The 20400-nt window shown below is 40.3% G+C and overlaps 1 protein-coding gene across 4 annotated transcripts in view; it reads right to left on the bottom strand.

Moving 5' to 3' along the window:
- The window catches only part of WDFY4 (WDFY family member 4), a 124672-nt gene that overhangs the window by 82244 nt on the left and 22028 nt on the right, over positions 1-20400 (bottom strand). For all 4 annotated transcript variants that reach the window (XM_042018865.1, XM_042018864.1, XM_042018862.1 and 1 more), the window contains exons 12-20: positions 19412-20022; positions 15264-15357; positions 10558-10772; positions 9575-9675; positions 7431-7638; positions 7084-7160; positions 6183-6401; positions 4559-4743; positions 1413-1644 (exon numbers count right to left, since the gene is read on the bottom strand). In XM_042018865.1, coding sequence (XP_041874799.1) covers positions 1413-1644; positions 4559-4743; positions 6183-6401; positions 7084-7160; positions 7431-7638; positions 9575-9675; positions 10558-10772; positions 15264-15357; positions 19412-20022 — 1942 coding nt within the window. The remainder of the gene's footprint in view (positions 1-1412; positions 1645-4558; positions 4744-6182; positions 6402-7083; positions 7161-7430; positions 7639-9574; positions 9676-10557; positions 10773-15263; positions 15358-19411; positions 20023-20400) is intronic.

The raw sequence follows: 20400 nt of genomic DNA, 5'->3' as shown, positions 1-20400 counted from the left end.
GGAAAAACTGTATGTACCTTTATTAAAAAAAAGGTCAAGCTTGTATTTTTGACAATTTTATACACTAGGAAAACAGCTGACTTACAAAACTGTTTACTAATGCTGGTCACACAGCCCCTTTAGGCAAAAAATTAGTTCATACACCACATGAAGATTAACTATAAGTAAATGCCCCAAGACTGTGTCACCGTTTCCCTTCCAGCAGGACTTGGTTTTAGGACTAAGCCTCTGCACAACTGCAGCTGATTAGTGAGAAGCAATGAGGTAGTGGGGAAGACAGGACACAACACTGCTAAAAATTCCCACTGCTGTTTGCAACAAGGTCATCAATCCATTTTAAGGAAAAAAACATAGTATTTGAGGGGATTGTGGTAATTTTTTTTTTTAAGTCAGAATTTCCATTTGACCAAGTCCCTTTGAGTGTTTTGATGGAATAGGGAGAGTGCAGGGAGAGAGAGGGAGATCATTTCACAATCATGAGATTATATCTTATATGTTGCTCTGTGATTCCCTGCAGCAGGGCATAACTAGAGTCAGATGGACACAATCTATAATTAGTACTAGTTCTTCCCATCTGGGGAGAACTTTGCAGAAAACAAGCCTCCCAGACTTCATAAAGACTCAATGATTCAAAAAATCAAATCCTTTTGACTTCTACAGGTAATGTTTTTATTTCAGAGTTGTACTTTGACACCATTTCTCTTTCAACAACCCCTTCCCATGCTTGACTTGCAGATTTTTGCGTGTAGATAGACAGCATTCTGAAGGAGTACTCTCAGCCAGTCTTTTCACATTGTTCTAGGCTGGAGTGTCACCAAGAAAGATTATTTTGCTCTTTTCAAATGAGAAATGACCATCCCACTTCATCCCAAGCTCTAGCACAGAGGTGAATGTTCAATGTTGAACAAACAGTAATCAATAACTGAAATGTTTTGTCTGTCTGTTTAAGAATTGAAGCTAACAACATACTTTAGTTAAAAAGCCTCTTCATTAAATGGAATGTATCTTACTCCCCTACCCCTCTCTCCTACACTGCAGGCATTTGCAATTAAGCTCCATACTTCTTTTTCTGCCCTTTTTTTTTTCCCGTTAGCACTGTTAATGCAGAGTATCTCAGTTAAAGCTTCTGCTTTAAGGTTTGTCCAACAGAAATCACAATCTTGCAGCTCAGGATGTTATACCTCTTTACTCTTCATCTCTCTCTGCTGCTTGACTCCTGCCCTTCTTTCCAATTCACAGTATGTTACAAGATCCTTGTGTATCTTACTACAGCCTTGTACAACATTCAGTAATGCAGTTTTCCAGACTTTTAGAATGAGCCCTAGACACAGCTGGAACATTAATAGCAGATTATAAAAATAAAAAGAACACTGCCCTGACAAATAGTGGCACATATGAGAATTATTACATACCTTGAAGTTGTACTGCTTGGAAATTGCTACAATACTGAGGGCCAAGCTTAATAATAACTTCTATGGTTTCCACAGAAATGGCTTCTTCAAACAAGTATGTAGGACCAAGGCGCCAGGTCAAAGAGGACTTCTGTTTCCAAACTCGAGGAGTAGCTATGTACCCATAGACATCAATAAAGGAAGAGGGTTCCATGGAAACACAGCTACCCGGTAAAGGCTGGAGATACTGCATCTGCAACAGAGAAGGAATTCACTAAGGGGATCCAATACATTCAGGGTGCCCTGGGGTCTTGTCCCTGTAAGGTACTGCCTGCCACCTCTTTGCTCATTAAGCTCTCAGTCAGCTGTGCAACAAAATTATATTGGGTCTAGCTGAGCTGGAGCTCATTTTCCCACAGCAGCTCTCACAGTGCTGGGCTTTGCCCTGGGAGCTAGAAAGGGGCTGACAGCACACCAGGGTTTGGCTGTTGCTGAGCAAAGCTGGCACAGCATCAGTGCTGTCCCTCCAACATTCCCCCCATCAAGGGGCAGGAGTGGGCAAGATCCTGGGAGGGGACACAACCAGGCCAGCTGACCCAAATTAACAACAGGGATATTCTATATCGTATAACGTCAACTCAGACATAAAAGCCAAGGAAAGGAGGAGGAAGCGGGGGAATTCATGATTTACAATGCTTGCCTCCTATAGCAACTGCTCCATGTGCTGATGCTCTGCTTCCCAGGAAGTGGCTGAATAGCACTCACTGATGGGAAGTAGAGAATAAACCTATTTTTTTCTCTTTGCTTGTGGACATGAAAACTCACTTCTGCTTTAATAAACTGCCTTATCTCAACTTACAAGTCGTTTTCCATCTTATTTTCTCTCCTCTGTCCAGCCAGGAAGGGGAGTGATATAGCTGCTTGGTGGGCACCTGGCATCCAACCAAGGTCAACCCACACAATAATTATCAGCTATTGTTCAGAAATTGGACTTTGAGAAGTACTGTAAACATAAGCATTTTGGAATGTTTAAGGCTAATTTTTGTTCCAAAAACACAGTCAAAAGAATTTCAAGTATTGGCAAAGAAAAACCCTGTCTTGACTCCAGAAATATTTTTCCTCTTCTAAAATTCATAATCCTGACTATGACAACACAGAAAGAAAAGTTACAGATCACACTTTGGACTGGCACAAATAGAGAATAAGCAGTTTTTGGAGAGTGTAGATTGTTCAAGTGCATCAGTAAGCTTCAGTGGAGCTAACATTGTTTAAGAAACAGGGCCATTTATTTTTGGTACCAAAATAATGATTTGGCCTCCTGAACAGAGTCTATTATTTTATTTAACTGTAGAGAGCTCTAACAGGAAGTAGTTGGAATTTTTTGGCAGAGAGAAACTATATTGTACTTTGGGGCTTAGCCCTGTCTTTAACAACTTGCTGTTAGGATAGGAGACTCCTAGCATTTACTGGTGTCTGGATACTGAGATTTAGAAGACAGGGCTGGTCAATATTAAGAGGCAGGAGTTGATACTTGAGTGAATAAATATTTGACTTGATGAAACACAGTAACACACACACATACAGACCCGCCCCATAGCCACCAACTAAATATAGCCTTTGGTATTGTTAAGGGCCTTTGTCCATTTCTAACTTCTTAGACAATGTTTTCACTGTACATATCAAGATGAAGGCTTGCATTTAGTCAGTGACCCCAACACTGGGACAATCTTTTGTTTACTAAAGGATTCTTTTATTTATATGAGCTGTTTCACTGAATGTTAAACACACTTGCCGAGAATTCTTTAATCAATTGCAATGTTTAGGCCTAGTTTTATTGATGACTTTCAGTCTCATTTGAAGGAAGTCAAATTAAATTAAATTTTCATTCTTGAAATGGATATAGGTCCCAAAAGACATTTATAAGACAGATCATTTTCCCAAGTATGATAAAGAGAATATTTGAATTAAACAGGTTGCATTTACAGGGGAAGCATAAAACACGCAAGTGAGCTTTGCACGTACTGAGATTGAATTGAAATATGGGAACAAAAAGGAAGAAACCAAGGTTACAAGTTTCAATTAATAATAGGATTCTATTCAAAAACAAAACCAAAATAACACTACACCAATCAGAGACATACTAGAAAGAGCAGGCTGCCTTTTCTATACTGCATTCAAAATGCAAAAATTAGATCTCTGAAATAGTATGAGTTTACTGCAAAACGAGGAGCATGATGATATTAATAATATAAACCAGGGGCTATTCTCATTTATCTCATAGATTATGAACCCTTCAGGTGCATTTGGATTACTTTTGCCTGATATCTCATGCAACCTGAGAACTGGCTGCTGTGAAACAAAAATCACAAGAAATGGCACATTAGGGGAAATACCAGTACACCAATATTTGCAATGAACTCATGAATTGATATAATCTCAGACACTGTACAACTAACCCAGAGGAACACCTATCTGTTCCTGAATGCTTAGTGTGCTAGTGAGGAAAAAGACCACTGACTGACATTGCTCCCATCTTTGGATTCTTGCAAAGAGCTGGCCAATCACAGCAGCTTATTTCTCTGTGACCTTTCCACTTTCAAGAGCTTTCTTCAAAAGAAAAAGTGAAGACTCCCTGCATAATTCATCACCTTTGCAGGTTTTAGCCTAAATCCAAGTTATCTTTGGTTTAGGGCTTTCTGGTCACACCTTGATGTGAAGTACTTTTTATAGATGGCGACTTCTGCAAATTTTGGGCTTAAACTGATAGGTCCTCTGAATCACTAGTAAACTCAGAAAATTTTGACCTAAATGTTTAACTGAATTTCAGCAACATAACCCTGAGCTACCTGCAACCTAGGTAACTTCAGCTCTAGAGGAGATAACCACCACATGGTTATCTACATGCTGAAGGGGGAGGGGGGACTAGTTCAAAGCATCAGTATAAGGTGAGAACATACTTCTGAAAAGCAGCACAAATACACCCTCTTTGGTATGGATTTCTGACTCCACTCACACCCAGCACAGTGGCATGTGTTACATGTGTAAATCACCATGCTTTGAGTTTCTCAGATTAATACTGAGAAGTCATGGTAGGTGCATTGGGAGATGAAAATTAGAAGCAATGCAAGGCAAAAGTCAGGCGCAAGATCTATGCAGAGAGCCTTTACCTTTGCAGAGCCAAGCATCTGACCATTTATATAAGCTGACACAATGCAGTTCTTCTTTGCTTCCTTAGCAACTGTCACTGTGAGATGATGCCACTGGCCAGTGACCAGTAGTTTACCACAGCCAAACTGGACTTGCCCTGGAAATGTGGAGGGATTTAGGACCTCACCCTCAGGTTCCATAATATCTGTAACAGCAAAAACAGAGATAAGTCAACAGAAAGTTTCTTACCTTCACCAACCTCTGGAACACAACTTTCAAATGGGACAGAAAGAGCATGACACTCTGTGGGTAGAGTGTGATTCGATGGTATTATGTCCAATGTCTTTAAAACATTGCCCAAGGTCTAGTATCAGGACCTACAACTTGCACAACTCTCAAGCTCCCTCCAGCATACGTGTCACCCTCCCAAATAATACCTGCTATCTGCCTTGACGCTGCAAAACTACCCTGACCTAGGAAAACCCAACATATTCACTAAGGGGAGAACCCCTCAGTATATTCACAGTTAGCTGACTGTGATGGCCGACTAGCCTGTGGCACAAGGGATAGAGAGAGCTATTGGTAAGACAGTCTCTGGTGCCAGAGACTTATCGGTCATGATGAGGGAAAGAAATCTCTCCCCGGATGCCTTGTTCTGTTACAGTAATCGACCCCAGTTTGGCTCCCCCAGTTGGCTGTCAGCCTCTACCCCTCGTCACTCCCCCAGAGCTTCCCCATTGGTCCCGTTCCCTAGTCCCGCCTTTTCCCTGTCCCCAGATAAAACCCCTGAGTTCGGCATTGCTCTCGCCTTTGCCTCTGTAGCCTTCGACAGTGTAGGCGAAGCAGTAACTGCTCCTCTTGGAATACACACAAAGGCCCTTCCTATCTCTTGGTGACCAACTTTATACTGAAGCTAGCCATGCGTCTGTGTGTGCGTGCATGCATGTGACCCCACAGAGCCGGACAGAAACAGTAATAGCTGACACAGAGAAACTCCTAGCAAATCCATTATTTATAAAAGTCTCTATAATAATTTGTAGCTTTTATGAAAAAAGGTAAGCTGGAATTTTTATCATTATCTAAGGCAATCAGAGCACTCATACAATGTCAGCTGTGCTTGAAAAAGTCCCAGCTACTATTCCCACTCCATTTCCAACCTCCTCTGGAATATTCAATCACATTTACATTTGAAATACCTACTCTACTCAATAAGGAAAAGGGGATAAATATCAGCAGGGAACAATATTAACAGATTGGCATAATAGAAAACATTCTGAAAGAGAGGAGAGGAAATGAGTTGTTTCATTAGGAAGCTAGATCACTCCCCAAATTCTCAGTCCTACTCTCCAAACCTGCCTAATGTCACACAGAAGAGACTGGTTCAAGCCCAGTCTCCACAACTGCACACCACAGTATAAGTGGCACTCAAAAATTTTCCATAAAAATTGCAGTAATTCACAATGCCTACAGCAAACTTAAAAATTAAACATGGCCAAGAATTACAATCACAACTGGATGCAAGAGGAAAACTGAAGAGAAATCTCATTAATATCCTGGGTACTTCAAAGAAGAGGAAATTTATTAATGAAAAATTCCAGATAATAAGAGGACACAGCACTGCAGCTTGACTGAAAAGAGCCTTACCAAGTGGCTGGAATTCTACTTCTTCTGTAGAAATGACCAAAGAAAGGTCCTGTGGAAAGAAGCTTACAGAAAAGCATACAAATTCTTGCTCTGTTCTTGACATGTGCCTCACAATGGTAAGGAAGCGGAGTGGGTGGCTGTTGTGCACCAAACCAAACTTGCTAACCAGGAACCAGCAGGAGAGTGTCAGTCCACTTGAGGGAGGGAATGTTCTGATGCCTGTAGACAGGAAACAAAAAGGCATTAAGGAAGTTGTTTTCCTTGGGCAGCCATTAGCAGACTGCTTTGTGTTTCATTTGTAGTCCATACCATGGAAGAACCAACATTAGGTTATGGGGTTTAATTTCTATTCTGTTAGATTTCACTGCTTGTATTCAGTATCACAAAGATTGCACATACGAGTCTGTGCACATGTATAAATGACCTAAAGCTGACCGATGAGAAATGACTGCTAGATCTCCATGCTATGGAGCTCATGAATTAGCAATCTCCAAGCCAGAAACAAGTTCTCAAATTTCACAAAAATTCAGGAAGCAAAAGTACAGCCATTTCCCATTCCACCCAATAGAGCCTTTTGTTGTATAGAAAAATCCCTTTAAGTGACAGTTCCTATTCCTTCCATTGTCTGTTACCCTAAAATCTGGTGGCTCTTACTTGTTAAGTCTGTTTTCTTAGAAGCTTGCTTTAAAATTGTATTGCTAATATTAATTCATCACACTATGAATCTGTAGCCAGTGCTGCATTTTGCTGAGCAGTACAAGTTACACAGTTCAGAGCTGGTCTGGGGCAGAGAGACAGAAACGTTGAAACACACAACTTATTTCTTACAACTGTTGAATGCTTTCATTGGGGCTGAGAAGCTGGTGCTCCCAGCAAGCTGTAGGTGAGTCAAAGTTCTTACCCATGCCAGTCCCTCCTGAGACAGATTGGTCTGCACTGGATCCCATGACAGTGGCCAAGGTAGGGAGGTATAAACACCTACAAAAGCAAGCAAGCACCCATTCATCAGAAACAAAAATCATCCCTGAAGGCCACCAGGGACTTCTGGCATTGCAGAATCATGCTAGCAAGGCAGAGAGTAGGCTGTCAGCAGTAAGACAGCAACAAAATATGTTGGCAGCATTGCTGCAAGGAAAGCAGCCATAGGGTACATACATTAAGATGAAGAGAGAAGTGAAAAGTTACTGTGTTCAGAGTAAGGGCTTGGAGACCCCAGAGCAGCTAAAATAAAAGCAACAGCAGCCATACCCATAGCCTTCCATGGACATGTCAAACTCCACAAACGATGGAGCTAAAGCCGTGCCGTGTAGCTGGAAGTTTCGAGGTGATGTCATGGAGATGAGACTCATGGCAGTCTGGAGTGCCAGTGCAGATCGTTTAGACAGCCAAGGAGAGGTCCTGATAGGTACAACTGTCTGAGGATCTGTTTTGCTGTCCACCACACGCTCTTCTGAACCTGAAAGATGAACACAGTGCCTAATCAGATCAATGTCTGCAAGTCTTTTTCCAGTCACAGGTATTGCCCATATTCTATTCATCACTGCTCAGAACAGCACTTCATGCTCTTGAAATAACACATCCTCAACAGCTTACAAAAATCCTCAGCAATACAAAAAAATATTGCACTGAAGGCATTTCAAAATGGGAGGCTGGCAGGACAGCCATAGCCATATTTCAGCTATATTTTCTTCCCACACATCTTCAGGCAGCTTCAGAACTCACCCTACCAAAAATTGTTCCCAACCCATTGGTTCCATTTTCCTTACACACAGACCATTCAACTCTGCTGTAACACAATAGTTAAAAGAAACACGTGGGAGAGGATTTGAAGAATGACTGCAAAGAACTTAAGACCCAGATATGGATCATACTGTATCAGGTGTCTCAGGCATGAGAATAGTTTAAGCACCAAATACTGCTATACTGTAGCCTCTCATCTATAAAATACATTATAGCAGAGAAAGGGCTGTGAGAAAAGAGACAACTCTTAAATAAAAAATTAAAATAATTTACTGAAAACAGAAAAATTGAAAAATTATAGAAATTAGAAAAATATAAAAATTTGGGATCCTATGGCTCAATAGATGGTATGCCCCAGGAGTGCAGGGATCTGAGATCTTCTGGCTGGGTCAGCACTGGACCTCAGGTAGAAAAAAAGGACTTGCAGTGCTGGGCTGGCTTTTGGCAGGTCCAAAAGTCAGGAAAAAAGTTATTAAAGGCTCCTTAATAGGAGTAAGGCTTTTAATGCCCAGCACTGATGTCCACCACAGCTAGCCTGCAGAGAACCCCTCCTCCCTCAATTTTTGAGGCCTGTCTCATTGTTTTTTAGTGCCTTTGCTCCGCCCACAGCCTGCCCCTTTGATTTAAAGTGATTGGTGCTTTCCCTTTGACAGATCATCTCAGTCCACCAATCGCTCGTCGTTGTCAGAGGGGTGGTATCAGTTGAGATAAGGGTGCTAAAATGCCCTCATTAAAATTCGGGTTGCCATGGAGCTTGCCTACAGGGTAAAGGCTATGGGGCTAAAAATAGCTGCTGGCTGTTAGAACTGGGGTTTTGGAGTTAGCCCTTGGACCAAAGTGCAAAGTAAAAACACCTAAAAAAAATATTAAAATACATCTAACACATCTTAAAACACTTGTAAAAGTATACAGTAAACACAGGAAAGATAACTTATGGTGTACAGGTGGTTTGAAGTTTGAAAAGGGAGCATCAGTTGGGGATTTTTAACTGGGGAATTTTTAACTGGGAATGGTGCAACTCTCTTAATAAACTACTCTGAACAATTGAAAACACTGATAATGGAACTTGATTTTTGTACCTGGGTGATGGGTTAATTTTAACATTCAATTTAAAAAGTATTTAACTCAGAATTAATTAATTAAAGCACTTAATATGCAAAGACCAAGCACAATTAGGGATTTCATGTGTGACAGGGCTCCTATGGAGAAGAGCCTATATAAGCAAGGCAGACTACTAGGATATCCTCGGGACTACAAAAAGCAGTGCTCTTTAGTCCCATCCTTATTCCATTCCTATCTATAAATCACAGGAAAAACATGCTGCAAACCAAGGAGACACTCCACTTCATTTGTAGAATATTATTTTTTTTATAGATCACTTCCATGTCTGATCCAGCACAGCCTGAGTCTATACTCAGCATCTAACTTGAGCAAAGACATCACAATTTGATCTCTGCTGATCATTAGATCAGCTCTCAGTGTTGTTCAAGTACCACCCAATCTGGGCAATACCCAGTGAAAAACTTCCAGGCATACTCCACCTTCACTGTGACTATCTTGGAACAACCTACTCAACAGCAGTTTCCTGTCATTTCAGAGACATGCCTAACTTAGCCACTGTATCAGCAACAGACTGTTCATTGTGTGCTTACCTGCATTAGCTGACTCACTCCCCTGACACAAAAGGACGTTGGGCTTGTTTGCGCTGGGCCTGGAAGGTAGCAATGGAGAACCTCCCAACCACAGAAATTGCCTAACATGGAAAAAAAAATTAAGAAAGCAACTTAAAAAAAAGAAAACAATGAAGCCAGACACTTTGTAGTCACAGCAACCATGCAAATAGAGCTTAGATCTGGAGAACAACTTTTGTATTTAACAGCAAATTTTAAAGACATCCCAAACAGAACAAAAGAAATGCTTTCCATTGTAGCATCACAAATATTTAGTTTGCTTCACATTTCCTTTCAAGATTTTCCTGTTGAAAAAAAATCAAAGATTTCTTTCCTTCATCAATATTCTTGACTAGCTGTAATTATTCAGAAAGAAAAAAATCTATGGGTTGGGGGTTTTTATTGAGGTTTTTTATAGAAATCCTATTCTGTATTTGAGTGAAAGAAATACAATCTTCCAATGAATATTTAAATTTACCTGCACTCTGATACCTGCTAGGTACTGTAATGTCTAGCACTTTTTAGCATTAATGAAGAAAGTGCAACCTCAAACTAGAAACAGCGACTGAGGAAGAAGACCATACTTTTTATTTCTGCATCTGTCATTGACATGGATCTGAGATACGAAAAAGTCATCTTTACTCTGCAGAAAACAGCTTCTCCATATGAATACCAGGAGAGAATAACCCTGGTTGTTTTGCAATGACTTAATTAGTTCATTAATAAATGGCTTTACAACCCCTGCAGAGATGATGCAGCAGAACACTACAGACTCATACCATCTTCAGGAGTCATTTAAGCATATATCCTGCAATCAGTGAGAAAGGAGGATTAAATGGGACTTGAAACAAAAGGCTGAGTCTTGCTGAATTAGAGCACTATGTGAAGCATTTAATTTTTATATAAACTTTGCAAAAAAATGGCACCACTAAAGCAAATTGGTTCCATTAGATACAATCTGATACCTTAACACATGTGGCTCAATAGCCTGTGATGCGAGCTTCTCAAACACTCTGGTGAGGGGCAGATGCAGGGGATGGCTGTCATTGCAGAAAGCATCTTGACAGGAGGTTATGATGGTGCTCAGCAGGCCAGATTCACACATCACCTGACGACTCTTCTCTGACTTCACCAGGGACTGGATATGATCAACCAGAGCACACTGGATTTCCTGGGAAAGCTGAAATGGACACAGAAGTAAAGTCAGAGGGCTGGAACTAAACTGTATATGGTAACTGATTTATTTTATTTTAATTTGGTTTTCAGTTGTCAAATCCCTGAGTGTAAACATCTGAAGCCCCTAAGGCAAGAGGCTCAAGCAGAACTGCATGGCTGTTCTATCAAGCTCTGCACTTAAAGAGTGTGCATATACTCATCCAAGCAGCTGCTTGGCCAACCACAACTCAGCTTTCCTGCCTCGACACTATGGTGGTGAAGGAAGAGAGCAATCAGCTGTCATTCACAAACAAGGGATCACCACCAAGGGCAGGTTATTAGGCATAAGCTCCAAGACCAAACAGGAATTCAGAATATATTTAACATTGAGCCTGTGGAGATCCATATTGACATGATCTACTCTTCATTCTAAAACCCTGCTCTTAAACAAAACTGTATCAAGCAATGTCATGAAACAATCTTAAACACTTCTCTATATGTTTTCCTGAATTGACGCTTTACTTCATTGTTGCTTCTTACTGATCTTAAAGTCTCTCAGTTCTCATAAATTATTTTTAGAGCAATTTGTTCCCATTCAGGAATGAATTGTACTCCATTGACCTAACTAGACTTCATGTAAAAGTAACTGGATAATATATTTAAACACAAATCTTACAAAGATTAATTATTCCCTATTTCCAAGAGCTTTCAAGCTTTCTCATATGCTCTTCTAGGAAATAGATATGCAAACTTTTAAACAAGAGGACAACAATGGTGACAGAAATGCAAATGAAGGCAATGGGATTTGATTTTATAACATGAATGAGAAGTAACTGGATTCAGAATAAGCTTATTAAGTGTAAAGAGGAATTGAGCTCTTTTTCATTCAACCAGACAAAGCCAATACAGAACAATTTCAAAGCCCACAAGCAATTTGTTTTCAAAGCATCCCCAACACTTAGAAGATAATACAGCCATTGCAACATACATACTGTTTTTGCAAACTCAATTACCATTTTTCATATCTGAAGGGTGAGTTCTTTGGATAACATTTTCTTCTCTCTGAAGGACTATTTATTGCCAGGGACATAAATTTCACTATGCATCGCATTACATGTAAAAATCATCCACCAGACTAAACTACACTATTACAAAGTCTCACAACATTATAAATATTTTAATTAATATTTTACTCCATTTCTGACTATATGTAGGAAAGTATGTGTAAATACCACTAAACAAAGATTGACATAGGTCTTGACTAAGTGAAGCAACTGGTTTACTCCAAAATAAATCCAATAAAAGCGTAATGGTGTACAAAAAAATTGATTGTTTTCATTAGCCTAGCAGCTCTGTCAATACCAATATTGCCTTGTTTTGAATAAAATGTGCTGTTTTCAGGGATCTTTGTTCCAGTAAAATGAGATTTTAGTGGAAATATTAAAGGTGGCCAGGAAACCATGCTGTGTGTTTCTGTATGCATGGATTGATTTTCCTAACACTTATTACTTGCACCGTGAATCAGGATATTGAAGGTGCAGTTAGAATGTAGCTGAGCTCTGCCTCAGATTAGTCTTAAGGGCAAAATGTCACCTAGCAATTTGCCCAATCTGCTTAAGTAGTACCCAGATTTTTTCTCCTTAGAGCCTATAGTTTCAAAACTTGGTAGCTGAATTTAACTCACTACTATTCATCTTCAAGGTTATATTCAAGATAAGCAAAAATTATGAACTTTTGTCGCTGTGCATTCACTTCAAAAGGACGCAATTTCCTTAGATTTAAGAACAATATAGCAATAATTATGTGTGCAAAATACTTGAAAAATGTTACCTTGTTAACATCTACAAGGAAGAACAAGTCATTTAGCCTACATTTAAAACAGGGATAAGGGTCTTTTTAAAAGGTGCAAAATCCTTATTGATGGACAATGTTTTACTTTCACAACAGTGACTATGACAGCAGTTCATCATACAAGAGGCATGGATGAAAACAAAAAGGAAAAATCCAGCTGTGTAAGCAATAATATCATTTAGCAAAAGTATAGATAATTTACATGATGAATTGCGAGAGGATTTTTTTTTTGTCCGTATTCACAAGAAACCTACCAGGATGATGAGACAGAACTGAGTAATTCTTTTATTCTCTTCTCAAAAGTTCTTTCCTTTCCTTTACTCAGCCTTGTCAGATACAGGCAATCTCAGTATCTGACATTACAAATGGGAAAGATCAGTCATGACACTCTGGAATCTTAAAATTCCAGTCAAGGATGAGATGTGTCTGAGAGGTAACTTCTTTCTTTTTAAGGTAGAATCAACTCTGTGAATATCCTGGGCCACATATCTAAAGTGGATGCAAATATGTCTCAATTTACTAGGTGTTTGAAATGTGTCCAATGCTGTCTTTCATCACTAAATAGACAACATATTAATAAAAGGAAAATCGATCTTATATTTGGTCAAACAACATGGAAGCTGGTTTAGTTCCAGTCATAGGCATGAACATGAGCAATACCCTCTAAATACAGTTTACTGACTCAAAACTCTTGGTCAGTTTTAAAGTTTTAAGCAAGTTTTTGTACCCATGACATTCAAATGATTTTTTTATCATACCTAGCAATGGTAGGGATATACATCCACAAATCTATTCTCCTCAGCTTTTAACTTTCATTACAGAAAGAATAAGAAATGGCTGAAGTGCAAAATCACCTGTTTTACTATCTGCTACTGGGTTTTCTATGCTGACAGGCTTAACACTGCTTCAGGTCATCATTTCTTGGGTCTGACAAAGGTCAGTGAGAGGTTGCAAAATTGGCAGGATATTGATATTATTTCTGAGGGTCAGAATCAAAAGTACATTAATTTTACTGAGTTCCATTAATGTTTCTGTAAAAGCAGTGCTTTCTCATTGCCAATTCTGTGAAAGCAAAGGAATCGCACATGACCTGAACTGATTCTAAAGATTTTTCCAGGTTACTCCTGGACACTCAGGCCTAAAGTATCTATCACAGCGCTAAAAGAAGCGGAAAGAGAAGAGTTATTTTCTCTTCTTCTCCATATTTGCTCCTAAAAAATGTATTATTTAATTCAGTCTTAAATTCAGAGCAAGAAACCCCTTAAAACTTTTTAATGAATGTCTGAGATACATCCACGAAGCCATTATTTCATCTCTCATCCAGCTGTCAAACACTGTGGTGCTAGAAAAAAAAAATAGTACACTGTTTTGGACAGGATATATCTACCCAAAGAGTAATTCCTTCAGTTATTTTCCTTCTACCAAGTAACTCCCCCTCACTAGCCACTGAGGTTAAACCTTTTGCATCACATCTTACCAGAATCCTGTGCTCCAGGTAGAATCTCCTTGCACAAAGATTCATGCAGTGGTTTACGTTATGATTAACAGTATTAAAGTCCAGACTTTTATGTCTCTACCTGGCAGCATCAGTGAGCTTCCCAAGCTCTGAAATATTCTATCCATTCTCTCAATGATTTTTTCAATAGAAATAGTCAGGAAAATTCTATTTTTCCTGTATCCTTTTTGTGGGTTATTTTATGAGAACTCTTTAAGACATTTGTTAACTCCTAGCCAGGGTTTGACTCAGGACCTTGCATAATAGTGGTCCTGTTTTACCTGAGGCAATCATATTCATAACAGCAATACTAAACAAACACTACCAGTAATAATTTCTTACTGACTAAGAAAGGAGTGAGAGAAAAAAAGAAAATATGAGCATAATTAAATACATAACTGAAATTGCTGGAATTTGTGCTCTAGTCCTTCATACTTTTAAGAACACTGCCATCTACTGAGGGTCTGAGAGGCTCTCTCTCTTGCAGAGCTCAACTCTAATTTCTTGATGACACTCTCATCCAATTAACGATTCTACTTGTTTTTCAGAAATTAATTACTGTAATTAACAAAATTTCACTAGCTGATGGCTTGATTCCAATAAACAGAGCTGGAAATTGCCAGCAGCTATTTGCCCCTTTCATAGCTCTGGATGAATAACCTGGTTTTATTTCAGGCCCTCCATATGTACTTGACTGCATTCAAGTATTTTGGACCAAATAGCCAATACAATATAGGAAATACCTTTATTCAGAGTGGGTGTATATATATATATATAGAAAGATACAAGAAAAATACATTCTAAGCTGCATTAAAAGTTTATGGAACATTAGGTCCAAAGAGCCAGACTTTTCTGTTTGCTAGGGCTGTTAGCAATACTTTAGACAATTTTCAAGGCACTTCTACATTATGCCTTTGGAATAAGTATTCTGGGACCAAAGTCCATGTACTGCATCAGACAAGTATAGAAATGCTTAGGCAAACTGACAGCCAAGAGTCTTTGTTGTTCTCACATCTGTTGACTCAGTGAAGTTTGTGCTGTTCCTCCTGACAGTGTTTTAGGTAAATTTTAGAACTACCACATTTGCAAAGAGTAAGCAATTCCTGGAAAAGAAGCTACAGAGAAGTAGAAGACACTGTTTAGATGGCATTTCGTTATGTTCAGACTCACCTGAGCATGTCCTTCATTGTACAGTTTTGGCAGCAACCTCACCATGACACAGACAGCACCTGGATGTACAATGGTGCAGTCTCTCATTTCCAACCTGCAGTGAAAAGACACATCCTAATTATCATTAAGAACAGCAAAGAGAGTCTAAAAGTGCTCCAGCAGAGCACAGCATTAAATCCTCCTAGCAGCAACCAGGCTCAGCATTGGAAACTAAGCAAATAATACAAATGACCCAGAACAACTGGAAGCCTCCTTCAAGTAACAAAGACAGGACATCACCTGCTCATCCCAGGGACCTGCACATTCAAAGATGTGCAGCAGCCTCTTTAAACAAACTTTGCTTTTGAAGGTATTTTCAGAACAGAAAATAGACAACCAGAGGAATCACTGATGCATCAGTCCACAACCAGTGTTATCCTTTTATTTTCTAGGAGTTTATAACTTCAGTTATACAGTAACTTCAGTACTTTAAAACATAATAGAAATAAGCAAAGGTGAGACAGTCTTGATAAAATCAGTATGTCACCCTCCCCTTCCAACACCAAAATTTGCCTAAAGTAGTAAACTAAAGTTGAATATCTGCTTTCCCACCAGTTTTCATTTTTGCCACTTACGACCTTTTTATGTTCAGGCACAGGAAGGAACTGAGGAATCAGAGACATCACAGAGAAGATCTGCTTATGCCATGATGCAGGTTAGAGGTCCAATATATCTCAAAGATGAACCCACAGCATAGCAGAAACTCTAGTTTAGGCACTACAGGCTTGTCCTGTTCAGAGTATCATCAGCATTTCTGGGTGCACCTCTGAACTGGAGTTGTGATGTACACTGTCAGAAACATCTGTCTGAAGCAGATCTCACAGCAAAAGCAAGGGCAACATTTAATGGCTGTAATTAGACTGACAAAATAAAGCACAATATGTTTTATGGACTTTATAAAACACAAGGTACAAGTATAAGAGTAAGCGTAAAAAAAAAAGTTTTACAAGGGATGTAAAGGAGGATAAAAAGGCTGCAATTAAACATGTTTGTTAGCCACTCCCAAAAAGGCTCATCTGATACAGCAGAACAGGGAGTAATGTGTAGCACACTGCCACACAGTGACAAATAATTCTTACTGCATCCTCAAGAAAGATAATTTCAAATAAATTGCTTGTTTGCAATATTTTCTGTGCAGTAAGCCAAAATCAGGTCTGGTATAAAAAGTTGTTGCAGCAGTGGTTTCAGTGTGGATACATAAACCTCTGCTTGACATGAATGTGGGCACGTTTTTAAATGTCAACGAAAAAAGTACACCAAAAATATGCTCTACTTACATTTCCCTGAGAAAACCCACACCATTTTAAAAGAGAAAAATCCAGGCTCACTAAAATCAATAGGAGCAAAATTATGGCTGGAAACAAACTTGGTGTGCTGGTCAATGCCCAGGTGAACCTAAGCAAGAGTGTGCCCAGGTGGCCAACAAGGCCAATGGCATCCTGGCCTGTATCAGCAATAGTGTGGCCAGCAGGACCAGGGAAGTGATCATCCCCCCTGTATTTGGCACTGGTGAGGCCCCATTCTGGGCCCCTCACTACAAGGACATTGGGGTGCTGGAGTGTGTGCAGAGAAGGGCCACAAGGCTCATGAAGGGTTTCTAAGAACATTACACAAGCCTTATCTCCAGCCTTCTCTGTGATTTTCTATGAGTTTCTCATTTTATGGCCTGTCTTAGTACAAAAGCTGTCTTCCTGTACCAACTCCTCCCCTCTGCAAATACCCCATGTCTCACACTCCTGCCCCAGGGCTATCCAGTCAGCCCTGTGATTCCACTCCATCTATCTCACCAGTATCATGCTGTGAATCACAGATCTGCTCTGCACTAGCGCTACTTAAAAATAAGACAGATGAGAGGGTTTGGGGACAAAATGAGATGTCACAAAGAACCTGAAGAGCCATTAGCACAGTTGAGTTGTCTGTGGTAACAGCAGCTGCAGCAGCCACGATGCTTGGGTGGGCACAAAGAAGGGCTTCCCTCCCAAAGAGATCAGCCTCAGTTAACACAGCTTGCAGCAAGCTATGTCTAATCACCAGGAACAAAAGGAAAACCAGAGACCTCATCTGTCACAAAAGGTGTTCCAAACATTACTGCAGGAGCAGGAACACAGAGGGCTGGTTTTGAGATGGGAATGACAGGATCAATTCCCCTGTGTCCCAGAAGCTTGCAGCATCATTGACCACAGGACAGTGGAAGGGGCTACAATATTATCCAGCATTAAAATGTTAACTTTCTTATATATTAGTCACAGGCTCCTGCAGGGTCACCTCCCTTCCCTGCCTCTTTGGGAATGTTAAATATATGTTGCAAGATGGGGCATCACAGGCCACCTACACTGACTGCATTCAAGTTCCTCCTTTCAAGCTGCATAGCTGCTGCCTGAAACCTTTTCAAGGGGAAGTGTGAGTGTGGAGTACAGCTAAGAGGAAGCTGCATCAGGGGAACAACAGGCTTGCAGAAACTATGGGATTTTTTATTTTCATAAAATTTACTGCTGGAAAAGGATACAGGCTCTATGGCTTGAAGATTGTCAGCTCTCCAGCACATGTTCCTCTTTTGTGTTTGCATACATTTGTCGTGGACAGTCTCCAACCACCCCTAACTAATCTGGCTTCCTTTTATGCCTTCACATCCCATAGCCAAGACAAACAGTCCCAAATCAGACAGTGAGAACTGAAAGGGTCCCAGTTTACAGGATTAATTTCTCCACAAGTGGTATTCAATTACTGTACAGCATCACATCTCAGCAGGCAAAACAACACAAGGACATAGGAAGCCTTGCTCATTTCGGACCTAGTGACTTCAGAAGGACAATCAGAAGACAGAGCCACACTGCTCCCAGCATTGCCCCGACCTACTCTCTCTCCCTTACCATCCCTGGGCCTCCCTTATATGCATACTTAAGCAACAGACAGTCTACTTCCTGTAACTACCACCATCTATATACTCTTTGCATATGGACCCAAGTTCTCCCAAATCAGGCTAGGAATATCTGCTTGGAAAAGAGCATTCATTCCTCCCAAGCTACCAAGTCCTCTCCCCAGCACTGAGTATCTAACCAGAAACTTCCAGTGTAATTTAAAGAGTGGTGACAGGGAGCAAACGCCTCCATGACTACTTTAAAATCTGCTGCACAAGGAACAAAGAAATCCACCACAAGTTTTTCTACTTTCTTCAAACAAGTTTAAATATAACCAGAAATGCTTATTCAGCCTGCCTCGGTACTCAGGGAAAAAGAGTTCTGCTGACTTCAGTGACTGCTGCTACAAGTGGCAGACGTCATGTCTTGGTCTTTAACTTGGAAGATGACTTTGCAATAATCTACAGTAAGGGTTGAAGAAGTCTCACACTTATCAGTTTAGCCTTTTTAAGCAAAACTTCAACCAGAAACATAAATTTGGTAAAAGGACTGAAATATTCAAGATAAAGCTACAGACAAGTGAAGGGACAGAAGATCTCATTAGTTACAAAATGCAGGTTATTCAGAACTGATTCACAGCTGACAGCAATGCTGATTTCTGGTATAGTCTTCCCTTCCTACAAAGGATATATATTTTGATATAAACCTTCATTCAATGAGGCAGGCAGCATGACTGTCCCTTTTCCAATTTTCTCTGTTTCAGCATGAATGAGTGTGTCTGCACACATATGCTTGGACATAGATGCATGAGAGAGCATTTAAAATAGCTTAGAGTAATTTTTATTTTTAATGTATTGAGTGACTGGAAGCAGCTTTCCACATAATTGAAAAAGTCAAAATTGATTGGGGCAGGTTCAAGCAGTGAACTTAAAGCACAAGCTTTAAGTCCCAGCAACCTTGTTCTTCGACTCCATTCCTGCTCCCACATTTCAGGTGTCAGAATCTCCAACATAAACTCTGCAGCTCTTGGGGCTGTGTGTCCCACTGCTGCACTAAATCCTTATGCCCCACTTCTATCATCATTTACCTTTCCAAAAGCATAGATTTCTGTTGCCTGGAGGCCTGGGACTTGGGACAGAACTGATTTGTTAGCTCTTGGCAGGTTGTATCACACCTTACCTCAGTATACTACCATATAAAATGCACATACCAGTCTTAGTACTATATTTTCTGTAGTAAATAAAAGCTTACTTCTCTTCAGGGTTTCCCCACAGCATATAGGTAGAGGCAGGTAATTTGTTGCCTGGTCTTTTGAAAACAACAGGATGCTCTTCTTGAGTTTGGGGTGCCTCCTGATCATCTCTTGATTCTTCTCCCATCTCTGGCTTCCTCTCCTTAAAATAGCTTTCCTGGTGGAGGGTTCCTTTGACCATACGATCAAGAAAATTCAGAATCCAAATGCTGTTCTTTAGCCACGCTGGGAAAGGTTCTGAAGAACAGAAAACTGCATCCAAGAATTCCGCAAATGTCCTTTTCTTCTCAAGGCTCACAGGAATTTGCCTTCCCTCTCGTGTCCAGAAGCATCCAAGTGATCCGAGATCCTCTGCCATCTTTTCAAAGAGACCATTCCTCTGGAAGAAGTTGCTGTTGACAGGGTCTAGGTGCAGGGCTGCAGTTATCCCCTGAAGTGTGTAGAAAACAAGCTCCAATATACAATTCTGTCCAACTGCTGTCCACTGCCCAGATGGAGGGTCCTGCAACGCACCTTCCGTGTCTGAGAGGAGGGACAGGAGCCCATTGAATCCACTGCAGGTTCTGAAAGCTGAATGACTCTTGGGACTCTCCAATATCCTCAAGAGTGACTACAAACATTGGGAAGAAAGGAAACAAAAGAAGCACTTAAATCAAAGGACAAAGAGGCTTTAGAATATTTTAAAATTCCAAGTTTGCACCGAAATTCTTTCACTGAAATTTCACTCTTTGGTGGGGGGGGAGGGGGGAGGGGAAGGTGGTCAAAATAAATGTCATCACTGCACAACTTCTCTTCCTCCCTTCCCCCACAGACCCAATGAATCATACAACCAAGATTTGGAAGCACCCTTAGGAGCAGCTAAAGCAGTCAGCCTGACAGGTGGGGAACAGTGCTCACAGGAAGAAGCAAAGGAATCAAATTTCCTGCATTACATATCCTAGTCAGTTTGGCCAGAGGTAGTTTCATATCTTTGGCTGTTCTTTTATCA

Source organism: Corvus kubaryi, unplaced genomic scaffold (assembly GCF_017639235.1).
Source record: "Corvus kubaryi isolate FWS band 111438036 unplaced genomic scaffold, C.kubaryi_AGA036_p1.0 138, whole genome shotgun sequence".
NCBI classification, from domain to species: domain Eukaryota; kingdom Metazoa; phylum Chordata; class Aves; order Passeriformes; family Corvidae; genus Corvus; species Corvus kubaryi.
This window is presented reverse-complemented; position numbering and strand designations above follow the sequence as displayed.